Source organism: Agelaius phoeniceus, chromosome 22 (genome assembly GCF_051311805.1).
Source record: "Agelaius phoeniceus isolate bAgePho1 chromosome 22, bAgePho1.hap1, whole genome shotgun sequence".
Lineage (NCBI taxonomy): Eukaryota > Metazoa > Chordata > Aves > Passeriformes > Icteridae > Agelaius > Agelaius phoeniceus.
This window is the reverse complement of record NC_135286.1, coordinates 3,806,870-3,830,864: the sequence shown is the minus strand read 5'-3', so window position 1 is coordinate 3,830,864 and position 23,995 is coordinate 3,806,870. Positions and strand designations below refer to the sequence as shown.

Here is a 23,995-nt window from a genome sequence, read left to right as displayed (position 1 = left end):
CTTGGGTCATGGCAGGGGGACAGAGCAGCTCTTGGGTCATGGCACAGGGACAGAGCAGCTCTTGGGTCATGGTGATGGGACAGAGCAGCTCTTGGGTCATGGCAGGGGGACAGAGCAGCTCTTGGGTCATGGCACAGGGACAGAGCAGCTCTTGGGTCATGGCAGGGGGACAGAGCAGCTCTTGGGTCATGGTGAGGGGACAGAGCAGCTCTTGGGTCATGGCACAGGGACAGAGCAGCTCTTGGGTCATGGTGAGGGGACAGGGCAGCTTTTGGGTCATGGCACAGGGACAGGGCAGCTCTTGGGTCATGGCACAGGGACAGAGCAGCTCTTGGGTCATGGCACAGGGACAGGGCAGCTCTTGGGTCATGGCACAGGGACAGAGCAGCTCTTGGGTCATGGCAGGGGGACAGCAGCTCTCTCACCTCTAGTTCTGACACTTGAGCACTGTACTGCTCTGTGCTTGCTTTTGAAGTGTAGTAAACATGGTATTTAAAAGAATACATCTTTTAAATACACAGCTTTTCTATAAACAAGGACATGGCTTGCATAATAAACTAATAAAAATAACCTGCATTCTAGTCTGCAAAGAATGCCATTGGTTTCAAAACAAGCAGCATTTTATATGATAATTGAAAGCAGAAAACTCTCAAGACATGGGATTGAGTATTTTTATTGGACTGAATGTAGGAGCTGAGAACACATCTCTATTTTGGGGGCAGTGACACCTCCTGACTGCTAGAGAGAATTTAACATAGGCAGGGTCAGGGTGAGATCCAGCCTGGGACAGAATTAATGGAACAGTTTTGCTCCAGGGCCATGAACTCTGCTCCTCAGCATGGAGGCACTGCAGGGGCGGCAGCAGGAGGTGCTGAACCCCTTGGACATACCCAGGGTAGTGTGTGCCCCACATGGGCACCAGGGATGGGAGGCAGAGGGGTGGGGTGGGCAGTGCCGGGTCCTGGGCAGAGCTGGTGGCTGTTTCAGGGCTGGGGTGGGCAGTGCTGGGTCCCTCGGCAGAGCTCTGGCTGTTTCAGGGCTAGGGTGTGTCCCTGGGCACAGCTCTGGCTGTTTCAGAGCTGGGGTGGGCAGTGCCAAGCCCTGGGCACAGCTCTGGCTGTTTCAGGGCTGGGGTGGGTCCCTGGGCACAGCTCTGGCTGTTTCAGGGCTGGGATGGACAGTGCCAAGCCCTGGGCACAGCTCTGGCTGTTCCAGAGCTGGGGTGGGTCCTTGGGCACAGCTCTGGCTGTTTCAGGGCTGGGATGGACAGTGCTGGGTCCCTGGGCACAGCTCTGGCTGTTTTAGGGCTGGGGTGGGTCCCTGGGCACAGCTCTGGCTGTTGCAGGGCTGGGGTGGGTCCCTGGGCACAGCTCTGGCCGTTTCAGGGTCCTGCTCCTCAGCACAGCCACGTTGTGACTCTTGTGCCCATCCTTGGCACAGCTCTGGCTCTGTGGCATCCTTTACCAGTGTGCCAGGGCTGCAGGGCCCTTGCTGTGCCCCCGTTCCTGCCCTTCGTGCCACTGGTGCAGTGGTTTGGGGGCACAGCTGGTGCTGCAGAGCCCAGCACTAACCAGGGCCTCTCTGCTGCTCTTCCAGTCAGCACGGAGCTGAGCCAGGGCTGTGCCAGGGGCTGTGACCTGTGCTCTGAGTTCAACGGGTGCCTGAGGTGCTCCCCCAAACTCTTCATCCTCCTGGAGCGCAACGACATCCGGCAGATCGGGATTTGCCTGCCCTCCTGTCCCCTGGGCTACTTCGGCCTTCGCAACACGGACATGAACAAGTGCATCAGTGAGTGTGGGGCTGGGGGAGGCTGTGGGGAGGGCTCTGCAGGGCAGCACCTGCTGTGGTAAAGGAATATTTGCCAATAGAGCTGGACAGGACATGCCTGAGCTTGTCTGGCCTTGCTGCTGAACCAAACAGTGGCACTGTGGCGTTTCACCCCAGAAACACTTTTGGCTGGCTGGGTATTTTCTTATATATCAAGAGTCCTATTATCATTATAGTGCAAGGATTCCATGTTGCCAGAGTTTTGTACCTCCTCAATGTTTCTCACAGGCAGCTCCTGTAAGCACTGACTCTTCTTGGTCCTTGCAGTAACCATCAGACTCCAGATCCCCACAATCCTCTTTTGTACCACTGTTCTTATTGGCTACAGGTGTGGCCTGTTCAGATCAGGCCTGCTCCTAATCTTTAGTAATTGGTTGAACTGCAACCCTTTGGGGGATAAGATTACATTCTGTACCACCTTCATTTACCCATACTGTATCCCCCCACAGCTGGGTGTGTGGTGTTTCACCCACAGACACTTTTGGCTGCCTGGGTGTGTGGTGTTTCACCCACAGACACTTTTGCCTGCCTGGGTGTGTGGTGTTTCACCCCACAGACACTTTTGGCTGCTGGGTGTGTGGTGTTTCACCCACAGACACTTTTGCATGGCTGGGTGTGTGGTGTTTCACCCCACAGACACTTTTGGCTGCCTGGGTGTGTGGTGTTTCACCCCACAGACACTTTTGGCTGGCTGGGTGTGTGGTGTTTCACCCCACAGACACTTTTGCCTGCCTGGGTGCTGCAGTTGGGCACTGCAGACAAGTCCAGGCCTGCAGGAGCTCTGGTGGTGCTGGGATGGAGCTTTCCCCTATAACAGGGGCTGCTCCTGGGGTTTCCCTCTGGCAGAGAAGCTTTAAGGGGATGCTGAAGGAAAGGAGTCGGTTCTGAGGGAGGCTTTGGATCCAGAGCTTTATTCTGGCCCTCAGGCCTCTGAATGCAGCACCAGCTCCAACAGAACTCCCTGAGCCCGTGGCTGCTGCTCCTTTAACCCCGGGGAGAGGGGCAGGGAAGGGGCAGGGAGGCACCAAGCAGGGACAGGAGGGGAGGGACAAAGGGACAAAGGACACCTGGATGGCCCAATGCCCCCCAGGGGTAGAGGGCATCCTTTGGATCTGCCAATCACTCGAGGCCCTTCTGGAATGCCAGGACTGACAGACAGTGCTGGGAGGGGAGAGGAGAGGGGACTGACACACCTGGGAGGGAATTATCAGGGGAGGGACCCGGGGTTCTGGGGTAAACCCTGAAATCACAGCACAACACTGTGGCTCTGGGGAAGGGGTGAGGCAGGGCTGAGCATGGCAGCCTGAGAACAGCCCTGCTCAGCACTGCACAGGCTGTGGATGTGGGACCTTGCAGGGCCTCTGGGCAGTTTTGTTACATGGGTTGCCACACTGGCAGCCTTTGGGAGGAGGGAGATCCTTTCAGGCACTTAGTGCCTCTTTTCCTGCTCTACTGCTCACCAGCCACAGGCAGCTCTGAGTGAAATCCCTGACTTGAATCTTGTAGCCAGAGCACCAGAAAGAGCTGGACATGGGGATCACTGCCCTGGCAGGTCCATGCACAGCACCCTCACAGCCAGCTTTCCATCCAGCTCCCTTCCCATGCAGCCTGTCCTGCAGCTGCAGCTGGAGCCAGGGCTGTGCCCTTTGCACTGTCCCCTTTGGCTGACTGATCTCAGCTGAACCCCAGCCCAAAACCTTCCCACCCTGCCTGATTCTGGCCTGGCAGGGGCTGCTGCTGGCTGGCTGTGAGAGCTGCAGCACAGGGCTGTCCTGCACAGGGGATGGTGCAAAGAAAACTCACTTCTGAGTGGCACAGCCAGGCCTGGCAGGATGCTCAGAGACCTGGCTGCTGCAAGACCCCTGGCTTGGCAGCGTGGAGCTTCTTGAGCCTTCTGTTCACATCAAACTACATGATGGCTTTGGTGATTTTTTTTGCCTTTTTTTTTTTTCCCCCCCCAGAATGCAAAATTGAGAACTGTGAGTCCTGTTTCAGTCGAAACTTTTGCACAAAATGTAAGGAAGGTTTGTATTTGCACAAAGGGAGATGCTACGTCACGTGCCCCGAAGGCTACGCTGCTGCCAACGGCACCATGGAGTGCAGCAGTCCTGGTAAGCAGCCCTGCACTGCCCTGGCTGCCCTGGCTTGGGCTGCAAGGGGGTGGAGGTGATGATCCAAACCCCTCAGGGTGCCCTTTGTGGGGCAGAGCCCTCTGGGAACCAGCCCGGATGGGGAGCAGCCCCTGGTGGTTGTGAGCTGTGACCCAGAGGTGGTGTGGTGTGGCAAGGAAGGGGTGCTCAGGGATTTAGGAACCTGCTGGGGAAACACAGACTCGAAGGGGTGCTCAGGGATTTAGGAACCTGCTGGGGAAGCACAGACTCAAAAGGGTGCTCAGGGATTTAGGAACCTGCTGGGGAAGCACAGACTTGAAGGGGTGCTCAGGGACTTGGGAAGCACAAACTTGAAGGGGTGCTCAGGGATTTAGGAACCTGCTGGGGAAGCACAGACTCGAATGGGGTGCTCAGGGATTTAGGAACCTGCTGGGGAAGCACAGACTCGAAGGGGTGCTCAGGGATTTAGGAACCTGCTGGGGAAGCACAGACTCCCTTGCAGCCTAAGGTGGGGGAGAGGTGCAGTGCTGTGCTCTGGGGTGGCCTGGACCAGGAGTTACAGCTGGGCTCTCTTGTTCTCTGCAGCACAATGTGAAATGAGTGAGTGGGGGCCGTGGGGGCCCTGCTCCAAGAAAAGGAAGCTCTGTGGCTTCAAGAAGGGCAATGAGGACCGGACACGGCGGATCCTGCAGGCGCCCTCTGGGGACGTGTCCCTGTGCCCTGCCACCACGGAGGTGCGGCGCTGCACGGTGCAGAAGAGCCAATGCCCCGAAGGTGAGCAGAGCTGGGGGCTCCCATCCCTCCCCACGCCCCAGGGAGCTCAGGGACAGGCAGTCAGACGATTGTCCAGTGTCACAAATGTGCTGGGCAGCTGCTGGCTCCTCTGAAGTGCAGGGGATGGGGATGGGATGGCACCTGGGAGAGCTGCAGGTGGAAGGGCCACAGCTTGTTGTGTGCCACAAGTTTGAGCTGTTTTACAGAATTCACAGAATGGCAAGGATGGAAGAGACCTTCAGGATCGACTCCACGCCATGCCAAAAAAACCCCATTTTAGTTTCTTCCCTGGCAAAGAGCAGCCAGGGTGCATGTCTGTGTGCTGCTGTGCATGCCTGCACAGCCTCCAGGGGGGTGATCCTTGGCACAGCTTGTTGTGTGCCACAGGTTCCAGCTATTTTACAGAATTCACAGAATGGCAAGGATGGAAGCGACCTTCCAAATCATTGAGTCCAACCTGTGCCAAAAAACCCATTTTAGTTTCTTCCCTGGCCAGAGAGCAGCCAGGGTGCATGTCTGTGTGCTGCCATGATGGAAGCTCTCAACCAGAATAGGTCTGTTTTTCCCAAGAATTAGAGCCTTCAGGATGAATGGTGGTTTGGTTATCTTGTTACAGAATGGACAAGGATTGCAGCTGTGCTGATTGTTCTGAGGGGAGAGGGCTCTGAGCAGTGATTAAATTAGCAGGAATTAACCAAGGGGACAGGGTGAAGGGGACAGCGCCAATCTGTTCCCCTCACTCCACCTCACGCTGCCCCTTTGCTTTACTGCAGGGAAAAGGAAGAAAAAGGAAGAGCAAGGAAAGCAAGATAATGGGAATAGAAATCGGAAAGACACCAAAGACACTAAGTCTGGCACCAAGAAGAGGAAGAACAAACAGAGAGGGGCCACGGTGCCCGCGACGCCCGCTAGCCCTGCCCAGTAGCTGGCAGTGTGTCATGGATGGCAAGACTCCATTGCTGCTATGTATATGAAAGCTTTATTGAACAGAGCACTGCTACACCATGTAACGTGTCCAGAGACAGACATATACTCCAGACTGACCCACGGACTGACAGAGGCCACACACACACCCTGAAGGAGGCTGCACACACACACCCTGCCCAGGGCTGTGGGACAACGCTGCTGAGGAGTGGGAGCAAAGCCACAGCGTCCCCAGGGCTCTGTGGGGACACTGCAGGGAGGAGAGGTGGAGCATGAGCCACTGAAGGACCCAGACATGGGATTGATTTCATGATCAAAGGCCTCAAATGGAGCCCAAGCACACAGCCCCACTCAGCCAGGGGATGAGACTGAACCCACGTGGCCACTCTCCCTGACCTGGGACCCAGACACACACAGCAGGGGCCTCTTTCTCTTCCTTCACCCTTTATTTTGTGTTTTAAGCTGTATGACTTTATCATTGCAAATACATGTTTGTGGTAAGAGGTCAGTGGCATCTGCCCTGAATCTGCTTCAAAGAATTATTTCAAATTAAAAAAAAAAAAAACAAACCCAAAATCAAAATGACAACCAGCTTCCTGAGTGTGTGGTTCATACCTTGGCCCCTATGGAGGCTGGTGTCCCACAGGACAGAGACTCACTTGTGGAAGGGAAACTCACCAAAGCTTTAAGAAAATCCCAGGAAACGCTGCCAGCACAAATCAGCCGTCCTGTGAGAGGGACTCCAGCTGCACCCCGAGGAACTCCCCACTGAAGGACCCACTTAACACACAGCAGATTGAGAAAATGAGAGGTTCCAACAAACCACAGGTTGCTGGAACATTTCTTTAATGCATACAGACTGTGACTGGGGTCTGCTCCAGCAGCCATGCTCTTCTGCCATGGGCAGTGGATCCATACATGTGCATTTTTTTACCTCCTTTTTATCTGCAGTGCAGGTTTCCATTACACATTCTGCACTTGTTTCATGCACACACGATTCCTGTAGAAATCAATGGAAGTCCTATGTGCAGAAAAGCACATTGTGCAGAAAAGCACATTGTGACTCTGCTCGGCCAGTGCCAGCTGTGGGACAATCCCGGGTTGGGGACAGCTGGTGCCACCCCATGTGTGGCAGGAGGGAGGCAGGTGGGAGGGGAAGGCACAGCTCAGGTCCTGCAGGAGAGAAACAAATTTATGGATTGGGTAGAAACTACCTGTGTGCATAGCACTGGCTGGAATTCCCTGGATTCTCCTGCTCTGCCAGAGCTGACAGCTGGGCAGAGGAACTGGGACAAGGACAGTGCCAGGCAGTGTCCACACCCTGTGTGGCTTTGCTGCCTGCTCTGCTCAGGGCAGTGTCACAGGGGGGCTCCCCCTCCCTGCCCTGGGGTTTTTAAAAGTGATTTCTCTGTATAAATCCATAGAGACACATTTCATTTCTCTGGAGTTCAGCAGAAGCTCTCTGCTCCCAAGGGATGTGCCATGGCTCTCAGGGTGGATCAGGGACGTGCTGCTGGAGCTCCAACTCCCCTGGCAGGGCACAGGGCAGGGGAAGCTCACCCAGACTAACCCTGGTGAATCCAATCTTGGCTGTACTGCTTCCATTCCATCTCTGCTCTGAGGTTTGGAGCCAACAGGAGTGCAGGAGAGAGCTCCTGTCCCTCTGAGGGTCACCTGCCCACACCCCCAGCCCTGGTTCTCTCCTGTGGCTCTTGGTGACCACTGAGGACTCAGCTCTGGCCAGGACACCCCAGCTCCCTTCACCCCAGGGCTGGCTTGGCTCGGGCAGGACGTGGAGGCTGCACATTGTTTGGGCTCCAGAGCTGTACCAAGCTCTCCCTGACTGCTCTGCTGGCAGAAAAACCTTTCAGCCTCTGGTCCACTTTGTGTTTAAGTAAACAAGAAGCTGTTCCATCTTTGAAAGGGGATTCCATTTCAGCACAATGATAAACGACCAGCATACCAAGCAGGAGGAGAAAGAGGTTCTTAAAAGTCATCCTTTAAGTTGTTTATGGATCATGTTCATACGATTTCTGAAAGCTTCCCAGCTGAATGATCCAACCTTGCTCTATTTTCTAGCCTGTGAGAGGAATATTTTGCTTGTAAGCAGAACCATTTTCCCTTCCAGTTTTACCAGCACCCACTGGTGAAGCTCAGCTCCCTGTGCCTCCCTCCTGGAGCCATGTCCCCAGCGAGCTCTCAGTGAGGATTAAGGAAAAGAGAATGCATTAGGAAAGTTTCCTACATGAGGCTCTGGTAATGACTTGATTCCCTACAGTAACTCCTGGCACTATTAGCACAACTATTTCAAAACTAAACTGCATGTAATAAATCAACAGAACCTATTTTAGAGAACTCTAGGGATTATTAGAAAATCTGACAAACTTCTTTCTGTTGTAGCCTTTCCCCTACTTTCTTCCTTTTTTTCAGAGCAAAATGGGAAGAAAAAGGGACAAAGGCAACAGGAAGTTTAAGATGCATATTAAGAATATCCAAGATTTTTCAGTAGGGGTGATTTTAAAATTAAATTGTTTTAGAACAATTAGGAGAAAAAATATAAAAAAATAAAATCCAATTTATTTTCTTTCTTTTTATTGAGTCAGCTCAAGAATTGTGCTTATTCCCACTCCCAGAGAGCTGGTTCAGTTATGAATTTAGGAACATTTTGCCTTTGACCAACATGAACTGCACACTGAGCTCCCCAGTCCAAGCTGAGATGTCCTTATCTGGGTGATGTCACCTCAACTCACACACATGTGAATGCTCTCTTTCCATGCACTAAATTACCCTGTTGTGGCGTTGTCTCCATGGCATCAGTGTAAAATACATGTCTTTAAACAAATAAATCAATAAATGGGTTTGCTGAACCAGCTTCATTTGTTTATTCACCAAAACTGGAGTCAAACCCAACTGATCAAAAATGTCCACACACTCCTCACATAGGAATTCACTGACTTTCCACCCCCAGAGAGGTGGAGGTAATGTATATACTCCTTAGCCCATGTTTATGTTTAAATGATTTCTCACTCAGGAGAAATTTTAGCTTTGATTAAAGGAAACAAAGTAGGATAGTGAGAAAAAGGTTATCTCTAAAACTATGGTTTGGATTACATTGTCTGAGAACACTAAAAGGGATAATTTAGATATATATTTACAAGTTTTATGAAGTCAATAGACTTCACAGACAGACATGATAGGCATCACATTTAAAAAATCTATATTAAAAGTACAGAAATACCAGAGTATTAATCAGTCACCATCAATAAATCACCCTGATGGCATTTATGTACTCAGTAATACATCACACCCAACTGAATGCCAAACCATAGCTGGATGGAGCTGCTTGCTGGAATTTCCAGGATTTTTGAAGAACAGGAAAAGAGAAGCAGCCAGGTAGGTGGTATATTGTAATTTCCAGCCTGAGGTGAAATGCTGGTTTAGAGCACTGACAGGGCCACAGAGGAGCCCAGAAGTTACTTTTCCTGACTGTTCAAATCAAACTATGAGGAAACATTCCTCTTTAAGTGCTTTATCTCCCAGAGCACTGGTGCCTGCTGGATCTGCAGTGCTGGCAGATGATCCCAGGGTGAAGCCCAGGGCTCTGCAGCCCAGCTCTGAGCCTCCCCAACCCTGCCAGGCCTGCACCCTGCTCCACAGCTCAGCCTGAGCTCTCAAAGCCCTCTTACACCTCTCTGTCTTTTTCTTGACTTCAGTTTTTTCTCCTTCAGTCACCATTTTGGGAACTCCATATTCAAAGCAACAATCCAGGATCACTTTGTCTTTCCTGTCCCACCTGGAACCTTTTGCCAAGGAGCCCCCCTGCTCCTGCTCCTGTATCCCTGGGAAGCCAAGGCTGAGGAACTGAGCTGGGAAAGCTGCTGTGGTGATAAACTTCTGATTCTGATCTTCTGCTGTGATTTTTGAAGATGAGCTACAAAATCCACTTGTGCTCTGCCAGAAACTGCTGCAATAGAGGGAGATGACTGAGGCTGCTTTATCCTGTTAATGAAACAGAGGAGCTCAATACCACACTGAAAAAGGGCTCTGAGTGCAAGTCTGGTCTTGTTCTGAACTCTTGGAAATCTACTTTTCCTTCATTTAATTGACAAAATCTGTAGATCATACAAGGAAGACAATCCCTGCCAAAAATCCAACATCACTAGTTTTTAATAATACAATGGGAATAACCCCTCAGAACATATGTAATTATGGGAATGAATCATTCTGATGGCATCATGTAACCACATTCACTGGGATTTGACAAAGATGAGGCCACATAAAACTCAGAATTATTTCATTTCAACCCTGGTAAGGCAGAGGAGCTGAGGCCATGTAGCAGAGGAGAGGGACAAGGATCTGTGACCTTGCTGTCCTGGATGGTTGTGGCCAGGACAGAATGAGAAAAAGCTAAAGATTGAAATGGGGGGGAATCATCAACAGCAAAGGAAAAGCTGTGAGTCATGGAACAACAAAACATCAGTTTAGTGGAGTAAAATATCTGACTTGCACATTATCAGATACACAGCAAGCAGCTGCAGCCTCAGGGGTGCTGCAAGTTCAACACCAACTGCTGGCCCCAGTGCTGGAATTTGGGTCAGGGGATCTGTGAGAGTGAGGAAAGAGCCACAGCAAGGTGCCAGTTTGAATGCAGGTCCCACACATTATCAGCAGGATCTTTTCTTATGACACAAAATCCAGGCTTGTAGCCCACCCCAATGGCTGGTAAAGGGTCTGAGCCTTCCCACCAACACTTCCAACCTGGGAATTCAGCACCCAACTCCAGGGCATCCCCAAGACAAGTTCTCCCTGCCACAGCCTCCTGCCCAAAGCTGGCTGGGTCTGTTTCCTCACAGAAAGAGACGGCGACTTTCTGGCTGCTCCCCAAGATGTCTTGCTAACAATAAAGAGGGAGTTTTCTTAAGGGAAAGGAAGAAAGAGTTGGGGAGAGCAGAGCAAAAGTATTACTCAACTATTTAGTCTAAAATTTTGAAAATCAAAAGGCTCTTCTGACAGATTGATATCGACTCTAATAGAAAACACACTTGTCCCGGGACAACTCTTCTACATGAGCCTCGAGTCTGATAGCTTAAACAATTATCTACAATTTGGAATTGATTTTTTTATAGCCACATCAATGTGTACTTTTTCAATGCCCAAGGCACAGATAATTCTATTAAAGAGAAAAACCAGAACGTGTAGGCTTAAGCCAAACAGCCTCCAACTCCAGACTCAGTCTTACAAAACATGTCCCAAGGCCTGACTCATCGTGGCTCCCTTGTGCAGCAGGGACTCTGCACCTCACAGCAAAACGCTGAAAATCATTAGGAGAACAAAATCCCAGCAGCTCTGTTATTGTTCTGGGTTTAAAGGAGCATTAGCAGCACCAGAAGGACATTGCTGTGCTGCTAATAAGTGTTTGGGAAGGATGGGCCAGAGCTGTGTTTTGGGCAAGTATTCCCCAAGGTGCTGAGCTTGGCCCCAGCCCAAGCTCTGCTATCAATTAACACAGTTTCAGCTCAGCTTTGTTCATTCCCCCTAGGTGAGGGGCTTTCAGATTGCTGTTACAGTCTGGCAGTAACAGGAATGTGGGTTTTGGACACAGACCTTGCACAGATTTGATCTGTTAATGCACCATCCGTGCAGTTCTTCACCCGCACAGGAAAACACGCAGCGTTGTTATTGCTGATTTCTAAAATTCTTTGTCAGTAACCCAGAAAGAGCAGCCCTGTGTGCCTGTAAACACCCAGCAGCACTGCTTTGTACTCGAGTCCCTGCTGCAGCAGCATCCCTCTGGCTGTCCCAGTGCCCCTTTACCAGTCCCACTGTCACACCAGCAGCCCCAGTGTCCCTCTGGCTGTCCCAGTGCTCCACCAGCAGCCCCAGTGTCCCTTTATCAGCCCCAATGTCCTTCTGACTGCCCCAGGGCCTTTCTGGCTGCTCCAGTGTCCCACCAGCAGCCCCAGTGTCCCTGTGGCTGTCCAAGTGCCCCTCTGGCAGCCCCAGGGTTCCTCTGGCTGTCCCAGTGCCCCACCAGCAGCCCCAGTGTCCCTCTGGCTGTCCCATTGCCCCTCTGGCTGTCCCACTGTCCCTCTGACTGTCCCAGTGTACCTCTGGCTGCTCCAGTGTCCCATCAGCAGTCCCAGTGTCACACCAGCCACCCCAGTATCCCACCAGCCACCCCAGTGTCACCAGCAGTCCCAGTGTCCTATCATCAGCCCCAGTGCCCCTTTAGCATCCCCAGTGTCCCACCAGCCACCCAGTGTCCCACCAGCCACCCCAGTGCCCATTTATCAGCCCCAGTGTCCCACCACCCACCCCCATCCATCAGCGAGAGGCAGGGAGCGCTCCTGCCGCTCTCCCGAACGATTTCCATAATGTGTCACTGAACAAACTCCATTCCCGAACAATGGGGGCTCCCGTGCCAGCGCCCCCGCCGGGCCTCCCAACACCCCGCGGGCCCGGGCCGGACCCGGCCACACCGCGGTGGTCCGGGCGGGCACCGCCACTCCGGAGACGGGCAGTGACACGGAGCACAGCGACACGGAGCACGGGGGCACAGGGGCACGGAGGGGACACCGGGGGACACCAAGGGACCCCGGAGGCCCGGGGCCGGGCAGGCCAAGCCGAGGTTGCCGTGGCAACCGGGCCCGGAGGTGCCACTGCGCCTGCGCCGCCGCGCGGTGCTCCCGGAAGTGCGTCAGGCGCTGCTGCGCGCCGGAAGTGCCGCGCGCGTGTCCGCGGCTCGGCCCCAGCGCTCCGGGCCTGTCCCGGCACCGACACCGGAACCCGCACCCACACCGATACCGGCACCGGAACCCGCACCGGCACCGGAACCCGCACCCACACCGACACCGGCACCGGAACCCGCATCCACACCGATACCGGCACCGGAACCTGTTTCGACACCGGTACCGGCACCAGAACCCGCACCCACACTGTCACCGGCACCGACACCAGCACTCACACCGGCACGATGGTGAAACCGCGCTACAAGGGCCGCTGCTCCATCAACCCCTCCCGCGCCAGCACCAACCCCGGTACGGGCAGGGCCACGGGCTGGACCGGACCGAACCGAACCGAAGCGAAGCGGGGCTGATGTTCTTTTGTGTCCGCAGATCGCATCGGGGGCGAGGGAGGGAACAACATGCGGGACCGAGCGACCATCCGGAGGCTGAACATGTACCGGCAGAAGGAGCGCAGGTGAGCGGCCCAGCCTGGCCCAGCCGCGATCCCGGTACCGGCTGGGCAGGGCCGCGCCAGGGACAGGCCACAAAACACCTCGGGACTGGTACTGGAAAGGAAAGATAACATTGTTTAATAAAAATTCTTGTTTTTCAATAGGAAATTACCACAAAAATTAGTCCCTGTGAGGGCATTGAGGCCCTGGCACAGGGTGCCCAGAGCAGCTGTGGCTGCCCCTGGATCCCTGGCAGTGCCCAAGGCCAGGCTGGAGGGGGCTTGGAGCAATCTGGGATAGTGGAAGGTATCCCTGCCATGGCAGAGGTGGCACTGGATGGGATTTAAGGTCCCTTCCAGCCCAAAGCCTTCTGTGATAGGCTATGATACTGTCATGTTATGATCTGATTCCTGATAGTGTGCCAGCTGATGTTCTAATGCCTCTAACAGCTTCTGTGCCTTTCCTGAGGCTGCTGCACCCTGCAGACACTCACATAATGAATTTGAACTGAAACACATGTGTTTTATCCTGTACCAGAAATTCTTGTTCATTCAGCCTTCATTTTCTAGTACATCAAGTTTTAGTTCTTGCCATTTTTTTCACTGTGTCCAAACCATTATTTTGGACTATTGGTAGCTGTTTTGTCATATGGAAACTTTGTAAGTTCACTCTGTGGTGAGGTCTGTAACCCCATGAGCTTGGGAGCCTGATCCCAGGTCTGATCCCGAGCCTGATGCCAGGCTTGATCCTGAGCCTGATGCCAAGCTTGATCCTGAGCCTGATCCCAGGCCTGATCCCAAGCCTGATCTGGGCCTGATCCCAAGCCTGATCCCAAGCTCTCAGCAGCCCAGCGATGTACCAGGGATACACCTGGGTAGCCCTTGATGCATCTGCCTGGAGAGACCCAAACCACGCAGAATTCCTGAATTTCCCAGACCAGCACAGCTCAAAATCTCCCCCCAAAGACCTGAAGAGCCTCAGCTCCCCTCAGCATCTCCACAGAGGGTGCCCCTGTTCCCCTCTGTGCCACCCTCAGAGATCCATGGCAGGGGAGCAGCACCCACGTGGCTGTGCCATGGCAGTTCTGTTTCACATCACCTTACTTGGTTTCTTGTGCCAAATTTCCCCCTGTTTGGGGAGCAGGTGGGGAGGGTGGATTTTAGGGTATTGCTGTGTTCAAACCACGTCTCCTCTTTTAAATCCTGTGTGGGTGAGTCTTGCAGTGGTGGTTAAAGGGCTTTGTGAGAGAACTCAGTGGGGTTTGCCAGAAAACAGCACTGGTGCCTTTTGCAGCCCCAGGAGCCCTTCCTGGCTGCCACAAGCAGCTGCAGGGAGGGTCTGGCCGGGCTGGAGTGACACCAAGGGCTGTGACTGCCATCACTGCCACTCAGGGTTGGGTAGCTCACCTCATGGGATGCACAGCAGCATTCAGCACTGCAGGGGAAGGGTCCCTCTGCATTTTGTGCCTCTGCTTCTGGCCTGGCACATACAGGGGCTGGAGGGGTCAGTGCTGCCCTTTGTGCACTGACATGTCTTCATTTGTCCCTTAGGAACAAACGTGGCAAAGTCATCAAACCTCTGCAGTATCAGTCAACTGTGGCACCAGGCACTGTTGCAAGAGTGGAACCAAATATCAAATGGTTTGGTGAGTTTTGTCCAACTTCCAGACTCAGCAAGCTTCAAAGCTGTTGAACTTAGTGTGATGCAAGGTGTTTGTTTCAAAATGGTGATCTGAGAGCTGTGTGGGAAGGTGAGGGACCCCTGCTACTGTTGATGCCTTGTGTGACTACCTAAAAACAGAGGCCAGACAAAATTGAGGCAATAAAAAGCAGTTCTGTTTATTGAAGGGCTTCAGGGACATTTTGGGCAGACAAAGCCCCCCCAGGGCCACCCAAAATGGACAATGGGTCACAGCTTTTCACACTTTTATCAGTTTGGGCCATTTGCATATTGGGGGTTCATCTTCCAATTACAGCTTCAGCTAATGAAGTCATTGACCCCAAGTTTGCTGCCCCCACTCACTTTTGTTTCCCTCTCTGGGGCCTGAGGCAGTGAGGTGTCCCTGACTGCCAGGCCTGGAGAGGAATTGTTGTGTCTGCCCCAAATGGGAAAGCAGCAGCTCCCACTGTGTGTGGAGTTTGGAGTTCTACACTAAAGAACTGCAGGATTACAAATAGATGAAAAATAGAAAAGCTGAAATCCTGAGGCATCATTGTCACCCCTTGCCTTTGGGGCTTTGCTTTCCCTAAGGGGGGTTATTTTGGCTCCTGTTTTGTTCCCCAAGGTTTGCCCATGTGTATGGCTGTTAAATATCCTAGAGATACTTTCAAAATTTCCTATAAATGGTGGGAAAGAAAGGGATTGGCTGCTTCTTTGGGCTTGGTCTCAAGTAAAATCCTTTGGGTCTGTCACTGGTATTTTTGTTCCAGATGCAAAGTTCGTGTTTTATTAGTGTCCCCAGTTGGAGCAGTTGAGATCAGGAAAGGCCAGGTGTGATGTTTGTTTTTTACAGGAAATACTCGTGTGATCAAGCAATCATCCCTGCAGAAATTCCAGGAGGAGATGGAGACTGTGATGAAGGATCCTTACAGGGTGATCATGAAGCAGAAGAAGCTGCCCATGTCCCTGTTCCACGACAGGATCAAGCCACACGTGGGTATCCCTGACTGTGCAGGTGTGTGCACAGCTGTGAGCAGCTCTGCTGTCCCTGCTCAGTCTGGGAAATACTGGGAAACACTGCCCCCTGCAAGGGGCAGCTGGAGTGGATTCCTTGGGCAAGGGTGGTTCTGATTCCCTGTCACTGTGGTCATCAGGTGTGAGGGCAAAGAAAGATGCATTGTTTAATAAAAATTCTCATTTTCCAATAGGAAATTACCCCAAAAATTGTTCCCTGTGAGGGTGGGCAGGCCCTGGCACAGGGTGCCCAGAGAAGTTGTGGCTGCCCCTGGATCCCTGGCAGTGCCCAAGGCCAGGCTGGAGCCACCTGGGACAGTGGAAGGTGTCCCTGCCCATGGCAGGGCTGGCACTGGATGGGCTTTAAGGTCCCTTCCAGCCCAAAGCCTTCTGTGATAGGCTATGATACTGTCATATTATGATCTGATTTCTGATAGGTTAATGTGCCAGCTGAAGTTCTAATGCCTCTAACAGCTTCTGTGCCTTTCCTGAGGCTGCTGCACCCTGCAGACACTCACATGATGAATTTGAACTGAAACACATGTGTTTTATCCTGTACCAGAAATTCTTGTTCATTCAGCCTTCATTTTCTAGTACATCAAGTTTTAGTTCTTGCTGTTTTTTTCACTGTGTCTAAAGCATTATTTTGGACTATTGGTAGCTGTTTTGTCATATGGAAACTTTGCAAGTTCATGTCATAAGAACATTATTTAAATTAGGGAAAAGGTTGTGTTAAAACATGCATTACAAAAACAAATTGCTCCTTTCAGCCATGGACTGTTTGCTGTTCCAAGACAAGCTGGCTTTCATTGCAAGCTTAAAATCTAGTTTTGATTGTAATTATCCCTGACAAAAATCTGAGAATTTGGCGAGATTTGTGCTCTTGTTAGAAAAGCAAGCAGTGATCAAAGATAGCAGCTGAATTTTCATCACAGTGCTTGTAATTGCATTTGACACCATTTATGGTGGAAGAACTGAAGCATGGTTCGTTGGCAAGTGCAGAATGTTTTGTTGCTTATTAAGTATCCACTCTTGTGTTTCTCAAAGCTTGAAGTGGAAAACTCAAACATTGTTAAGGAAGTGCCTGTCACTTACAGGCTGCCAGGGCTGTGTTGAACTTGGGGCTCCTTCCCTGTGTGTCACAAGAGATTGGAAAAAAATGGTGCTTGGGGTTTGTTTGTTTTTTTTTTAACCAACCTGTTTTTCCTCAGACCTCCAGAGTTCACATTCTTGACACAGAAACATTTGAAACAACATTTGGCCCCAAAGCACAAAGGAAAAGACCAACTCTGGCTGCAAGTGATGTGCAGTCTCTGGTGGAGAATGCTGAGGCCTCATCAGAGTCTTATGACCAGGGCAAGGACCGAGACCTGGTGACAGAGGACACTGGTGTAAGGTGACTGCAAAGGAAAAAATATTCATTGTATACACATATGAAAAGCCAGCCTTGTTTTTAAATAAGGATCTGGTACCTCCATCAATGCTGTTACTGTGTGAGGAGGAAGGAAAAGGAGATGAGCTGAATGTGGGATTTTGGCTAAAGACCAACTTGGGCTTTGTCCCCTCTTTTGTCTGTAAATGGATTAAGAGAAGATCCTGACTCTGCATCTGTGGTGCTGATGTTTCTGGTGATGTCTTCTAGGGATGAAGCACAAGAGGAAATCTTTAAAAAAGGACAGTCCAAAAGAATCTGGGGTGAGCTCTACAAGGTAAATTGCACTTGGATTTTGCAGCAGTCACATTTGTCAGCCTTTACACAGTTAGGGACTTCAGCACAGCATTGAAATCCTGTACAGCAACAATGAGAAAAACTCAAAAAGAGTGGATTTTAATTTCCAAATCTCTGCCTGATTGAGCTTGATTCTTGAGTTCTTGTCCTAGAGGAACAAACATTCTTAAAATACATGATCTAGAAGAGGACTGGCAGAGTGAAGGTGTCAGTTCCTCTCAGATTCCTGGGTCTTCACCACAAGTAAAAGAGTCATGTTCCCTTATGTTTCTTTAGGCTAAAAACATCTGGCATGTTGATGGGGTCATCTTGGGAGAGCTCTGACCCTCAGTTCTCCATGAGCCACCATGGCTGCCAGAGAAATGGAGACTGAGCAAATTGGGGTGGTATGAGCAGCTTGTGTGCTCTCAGTGACTCTTAGGTGTGAAATTGCTTGACTTTTTGCTCTGAATTTCTGAATGTAGCTTAAAACCTTTTCATTTGGATCTGAAAACACTGGGAATGGTTGAGAAAAACAGATTTCAGTAAGAGGCTGCCAAAACTGCAGGAAAAAGCTGTGAAACAAATTCACTTGGCTTGAAACAAGTCATAAATGACAGCTCCCTGCTGTAGTTGCTTCGTGGACTAACAGCAGGTTCCTGCTTGGTTGTGTGTTTCATATTGGTCCAGGAAACATCCTTTATACCCTGATGCATTATGAAATGGGAGAAGGGAGTTGTTGCTGAATGGAGGATGAACACTGGGGGTTTGTGAGCTGCAGCACTTTAGTTTTCCCATTTGGGTGTAGTGTTTTCTTTCCCTGGTGCATAGGAACAGGTAAAAGTCGTTCAGTTGTCCAGGCTGAATTTGGAGGGGATTTAGGAGAGGAGAGAGTAGAGCATCAATAGATGTTAGTCTGAACTTCACTGTGGAGAACCAGCAGTTTGTGAAGGATACAAGGTTTTTAAATGAATGAGGTAGTTCCAAATATGACTCGTTTTCATTTGGGAGGTACAGATATCTTGCTTTCTGCAAAATCCATTACTTCTGTGTGGATTTTTTTATTTTTCAGGTGATTGACTCATCAGATGTTGTTGTTCAAGTTCTGGATGCCCGAGATCCAATGGGCACTCGCTCCCCTCATGTGGAATCCTACCTTAAAAAGGAGAAGCCTTGGAAACATCTCATTTTCGTCCTGAACAAATGTGATCTCATTCCTACCTGGGCCACTGTAAGCACAGTCCTGCCTGATATTCTGTGGACCTTCTTTGTTCCTGTTGTGGCTGCAGCTCTGTGCCAGTCCCCATGCTGGTCTGGAAGGGCGTACTGCAGCTGGGGCGCTGGGAGTTCTCTGCTTGCCTGCAGTAAAAGTAACAATTACCATGTAAATCTGTCCAAGTTTGGCCAAGTTGAGCAACACACACCAGCCACAAATTCCCTACTTCCTCTGTCTGGATTTAACAGTTCAGCTGTTGTCTCCAGAGTGTGCTAAATGTTAGTCTGCCTAGGATCCATATCCACCCCAGCTGGTTTGCTTTATGTCATTAAACTAATGAGTTTTAGCTAGCAGTGAAGGCGTTTTTGGGAAATTGTTTGTCTTTAATACAAACAATACTCAGAGCTTTTAGCTGTTGGGCTGGGGAAGTGCTTCAAAGGTTCTTCCCTAGCAATGTTCATGGCCAGTTGCAGTTGTGAGCCCAGTGCAGAGGCTGTGTCCTCCTCTCTGAGCTCAGAGTGTCACTGTCCAGCCCAGGTCTCTAACCCAGTCCTCTTTGCCTCTCCAGAAGCGCTGGGTTGCTGTCCTTTCCCAGGAGTATCCAACACTTGCTTTCCATGCCAGCCTCACAAACCCATTTGGAAAAGGTGCTTTCATCCAGCTCCTCAGGCAGTTTGGAAAGGTACAAAACAATTTTGGGGATCTGTGGTTGGTTTGAGGAGGTTACTGTATGTGGTCTTTTGCTTTGTTAGCATTTGAGGTTCAGGACTGCAATGGTATTCCTCACTCCAAGATGTAAAAGGATCTGTTATTTCTCACCAGTTACACTCTGACAAGAAGCAGATCAGTGTGGGATTCATTGGTTACCCCAACGTTGGCAAGAGCTCAGTGATCAATACCCTGAGGTCCAAGAAGGTCTGCAGTGTGGCCCCCATTGCAGGGGAGACAAAGGTAGGAGCATCCCAGTGCTAAAGACACAAATGTGCTCATGTGAAACAACCTAATGACCTTGTCAGGTTCTGCACTGACCTGCACAGGTTGTGTAACCCTGAGGAGGGGCTGATGGACAGTCCCTGCTCTGGCAGCATTCCCAAATTCCCACTCTGCTGTACTGCAGGGCTGTGATGGGAATGGTCAGCTGCCCTCACTCCTTGATCCAAATGCTGGGTCAGTGTCTTGGTTTGGAAAGCCAGGAGTCTGCTAAGGAAGGCAGGAGCCTCCCCTGAAATGGAGAATGTAAACCCTCCCCACCCCTCCCTATTGCTATAAATTTTAAATTAAGGGGCTCTCAGGCAAAGATATGGGAGCAGGAAATAGCAGTTCTTTAATAGGGAAGAAAAATAAAAGGACAAAATAAAGAATGCAGCGAACTAAAGCAACAGTGCCAGAGTCAGAACCCAGCCTGACACCCTGTGGGTCAGGCTGCTGGCAGCAGAACCATTGGAATTGTGGCTCAGCCCTCCTGCAGTGCCAGGGCTGGTTCTGCTGGAGCAGGGATCCTGGAGAAAGGTGCAGTCTCTGCCTCTGCAGATCCAGGGCAAGAGGCAGCTGCTGTTCCTCTGGGCAATGCAGTGCAGAAGCCGTGCTGGTGTTCCAGAATCTCCAGATTCTATCCGGGTAGGAATGCTTGGCTCCTCCCCCTGGGCTCCCATCTGCCAATGGGATGCTGTAGTTCTTATCAGCCATGCAGGGACATTCCATAGCTGTTATCAGCAGTGTCCCCTCCTGAGGGAGGAGTGAATGTGGTCACTCAGAGAGAGAGATAAGGCAAACTGCCCACTTGACAAAAGACAACTGCCATGCAGATGGCAATAGAACACATCCTGCCTTGCAATCTGGATCAGTCATGCTCTGTTTCTCTGACTCTGATCTTCAAAAATGAAGCAAGGCCTGTGTGGAGGTGCTGATGGGGAGCTGCTGGTCTCTTCCAGGTGTGGCAGTACATCACCTTGATGCGGCGCATCTTCCTCATCGACTGCCCCGGGGTGGTTTATCCATCAGGAGACTCAGAGACAGACATTGTGCTGAAGGGAGTGGTATGTGCCTGCACTGGGGGCTGGAAGGCTTTGCTTGTTGGCTCTGTGATGGTCTCAGAGGGTTGATCCTCTACTGATGCTCTGCTGTGCTTTTTCAGGTTCAAGTTGAAAAGATTAAGAGCCCTGAGGACCATATTTGTGCTGTGCTGGAAAGAGCCAAAGAAGAGTACATCAGGAAGACATACAAAATTGAGTCCTGGACAGATACAGAAGACTTCCTTGAGAAACTTGCTGCTAGGACTGGAAAACTGCTAAAGGTGTGCCAGCTTCCTGCATCTGTGGGCTGGAAGGGCCTGTGGCCTGTTCTGAACATGGGAAATGGCAATGTTTCTGTTACTCATGGGGCATGGGAGGGCTGTGTGCCCCACAAACGTGGACATGAACTGTTCTGTTTTTCTCAGGGTGGTGAGCCTGACTTGCAGACTGTGAGCAAGATGGTTCTCAATGACTGGCAGAGGGGCAGAATCCCTTTCTTTGTGATGCCACCAATGGCAGAACCAGTGGCAGGTCAGCCAGATCCCCAGGTAAGAATGTGATGCTTGTGCCTCCTCTTCCCTCATATTTGATTTTCCCAATGGTATTCACTGCTGCTTCTCCCAGAGTGTCATGGATCTTTGGCAGTGCATGTCCTGGGCTCTGCCCAAGCATGATCCTTCGTGTGACACCTGAATTTGGTGAGGACCAGGTAGCAGTGCTCTTTACAGAGATGTCTGAGTCATTACTCCCAGAAATGTCAATAATCATGTTGTGCTCTTGGGCTTTTTCTGATGAGAGAAAATGGAAGTTGTTCCTGGAGACGGTGGGACAGATTTTTACATCCTGCTCTTCCTTGCAGCCTCCTGTTTCAGAAGCAGCTGTGACATCCAGCCAAGATATCACAGAGGAGAAAGTCTCTGAGTTGGTGGCACCAGGTGTGGAGGCAGCAGGAGAGGGGAACAGCACAAACAATGAAATCAGGCAGCTCATGTCCCACGTTCGGCAGAACTTCGGCAGGATTAACGTGGCACCTCAGTTCTCAGAAGAAGACCTGGTTCCTGTGGATGTGCCAGGTTTTGATGACACAGACCATGATTCCTCTGGGGAGGAGGAGCAGGAGGAGGAGGAGGAAGAGGAGAATGAGGAACATCAGGATCCAGGAGAGGAGGAATTGCAGGTGGCACCAGGTGTCCAGGAGGGCCCTAAAGCAGCTCTTAAGGCTTTGGAGGACAAGATTGCAAAATACAAAAAATTTTTGGATAAAGCTAAGGCCAAGAGATTCTCAGCAATAAGGTACCTAAATCTGTCCAGATTTAGGGGGAAAGGGTTGATGAGGCTCTGCTGTAGATTGACTCCATTTCTGACTTGCTTGACACACATAAGTTGCCACAGCTTATCTGGCTTAGCTATAAGGGTTGGGAATTGGGCCAAGTAGCAGTTTGTTTTTGAAAGATTATTCCAAGAGCTGCTATTTACCAGCAAATTAAAAATGTTCTCACTTTTGGAAAGCTGCCTCTCAAACTATGGATAGAGTTAGCATTATCTTGGTTATCTGGGCAGCAATACTGCATCCTTGGATCTCTCCTTGATGTTGGATAATCCCAAGGCTGGACAAGCCTGGGTGTTCATGCATGTGCAATGAATCCTGGCCCATGCAGCAGGCCCAGTTTTAGCAAAGCTCACCCACCAGCCTTGTGAGGAAGGAGATTTCAAGGTTTAAGTGCTACATTTTCTCTCTCATATAGCTCACAAGCACAGTAACTCCAGCAACAAGGGTATTGCAATATTCTGGTGCAAAGACTGCTTTGATGCTGACAGGGGACTGGGATCTGCTGGAGTCTGATGGCTTCTCAGAGGTGGTCACTGTTTGTGTAACAACAATCTTTTATTGCTGGTTTTATCTTCCACAGAATCCCCAAGCGACTGAGTGACCAAGTGTTTGCAAAATCCATGGAGAAGGCTGAAGAACCCAAAGAAACTGGAAACAGAGGTAAAACAAGATTAGTAGATGTTCTTAATCTACATTTGGAAATCCTATGAGCCAGAGAAAAAAATGGCATTAAGGGGAGAAGCATCCACTGGATCCTGTGTGCAAGATCTTTTCCCCTAAAACTACTTAAATCTCCCTTTAGCTGTCCCAAGGGCTGCTGCTGACCTGGTGTAGCCTTCCTGTGGAACAGCTGTGTGTGTGAGGGGAGGTGTCCCTCTCAGTGAGGGAAGATGCAGTGAAAGCAAGTTTTGAGTTCCAACAGCCTGGGCTCCAGGCAGGCTGCAGCCAGAGCAGCTCCCCTTCCATGGGGTGTTATAGGAAGGAGTAGTTGGGGTTTGGGATGTTAGAAAAGCAGAGGTACTTCAAGCTATAGGTTTTTACTGAGTTGTTGTCAGTTTTAGTAAAGGCACAATCCAGTGTGAGAGCCCTGTCCTGACAGGATTGTGGAATTCTCCTGGACTTGGATGGGGCTGGAGCAACCTGCTGCTCAAGAGCAGTTTTCACAGTAATAGCTGTGATTCTCTTGTGAGGAACATTCATGTTGTTTTGGTAGAAGCTCTTAAATACAGCCAAGGGAATATGTTGCTCAAGGAGTTGAAATGGTGACCTCAGCCTGCAGTTCTTCAAACAAATGAATGTTCTGGAAGATACCAAGGGCATGATCTCTGCTGTTTGCAGGCACAGAGAAGAAAAGAAAGATGAAAGAAGAGGAAAGTGATGATGATGACCAGTTGGGTAAACAGCCTTGTAAGAAACTCACATCCAAAGAAGTAAGTTTGCTTTCCTGTAGTACAGCTGAGCAGGGAAATAAGCTGGCTTTTTTATCCTTGGCCATATCACTAATGAGCCTGTTGTCACTAAAGAGCTTTGAGACTTTGGGCACAAACAGAAGGGGAATGAAATCTGAATTCTGTTCTGAATGTTCTGTGACAATTTCTGTGACCCCCCTCTTACCTGACTATGCACACCAGATTGAATTTTGTGTCTTGCTGCAAAGACTGAAGTGGAGCTTTCTCCCCTAAGAGCAGGGCGGGTGGGTTCCGTAGAGAGTCACATCAGTAACATTTAGTTTGAAATTATTTATTTTACTTAACGTGTGTGGAATGCAAAGTGAACACCATTGGAGAGTTGCAGACACTGAGGCTCTGGATGCTGGGGATTTGCTAATGTGTTTTGTGTTTGCAGAGGAGACGAGCCGAGAGGCAGCAGCGCTCCAAGAAAGTCGGAGTCCGGTATTATGAAACTCACAACGTGAAAAATAAGAATAAGAACAAGAAAAAAACTGGCTTGGAGGGACAAAGATCAAAGCACAAAAAATACAACCATAAGAAATAGCTGCTTATTCTATTAAATTTTACATAAAACAGCTCTAGTATGTGGTGGCTTTTTTTACTATAAAACTTGCGGTTCCTGTTCAAAGCCCAGTGTGACCGGTCTGTCCTGGCCCCAGGAGCAGCATCTCTGTCTTTGTTTCTGCATCATCTGAAAGTTCTTTGTGCAGTTGGAGCTGGTGGTATTTCCACATCGCTGTCCCAGGCCAGCAAATACTGCAGTAGCCAAGCAGCCATTCCAGTGTTGCTCAG

General features: G+C 50.4%; 2 protein-coding genes across 2 annotated transcripts in view; both read left to right on the top strand.

The window, feature by feature from the left end:
- RSPO1 (R-spondin 1) overlaps positions 1-8,497 on the top strand; it is a 34,865-nt gene extending 26,368 nt beyond the window's left edge. Inside the window, 4 exon segments of the mRNA XM_054648399.2 lie at positions 1,597-1,788; positions 3,789-3,938; positions 4,524-4,712; positions 5,486-8,497. Coding sequence (XP_054504374.2) covers positions 1,597-1,788; positions 3,789-3,938; positions 4,524-4,712; positions 5,486-5,637 — 683 coding nt within the window. The 3' untranslated portion in view covers positions 5,638-8,497.
- A 3,840-nt stretch (positions 8,498-12,337) lies between these two features.
- Positions 12,338-23,778, top strand: GNL2 (G protein nucleolar 2). The gene is made up of 16 exons (XM_054648518.2): positions 12,338-12,673; positions 12,752-12,836; positions 14,364-14,458; positions 15,326-15,465; positions 16,698-16,882; positions 17,129-17,195; positions 18,267-18,425; positions 18,979-19,092; positions 19,233-19,361; positions 20,342-20,446; positions 20,545-20,703; positions 20,848-20,970; positions 21,282-21,715; positions 22,333-22,412; positions 23,091-23,182; positions 23,598-23,778. The coding sequence occupies exons 1-16, from the start codon at positions 12,610-12,612 to the stop codon at positions 23,745-23,747; spliced, it is 2,181 nt and encodes a 726-aa protein (XP_054504493.2). The 5' UTR covers positions 12,338-12,609; the 3' UTR covers positions 23,748-23,778.
- Positions 23,779-23,995: the final 217 nt, after the last annotated feature.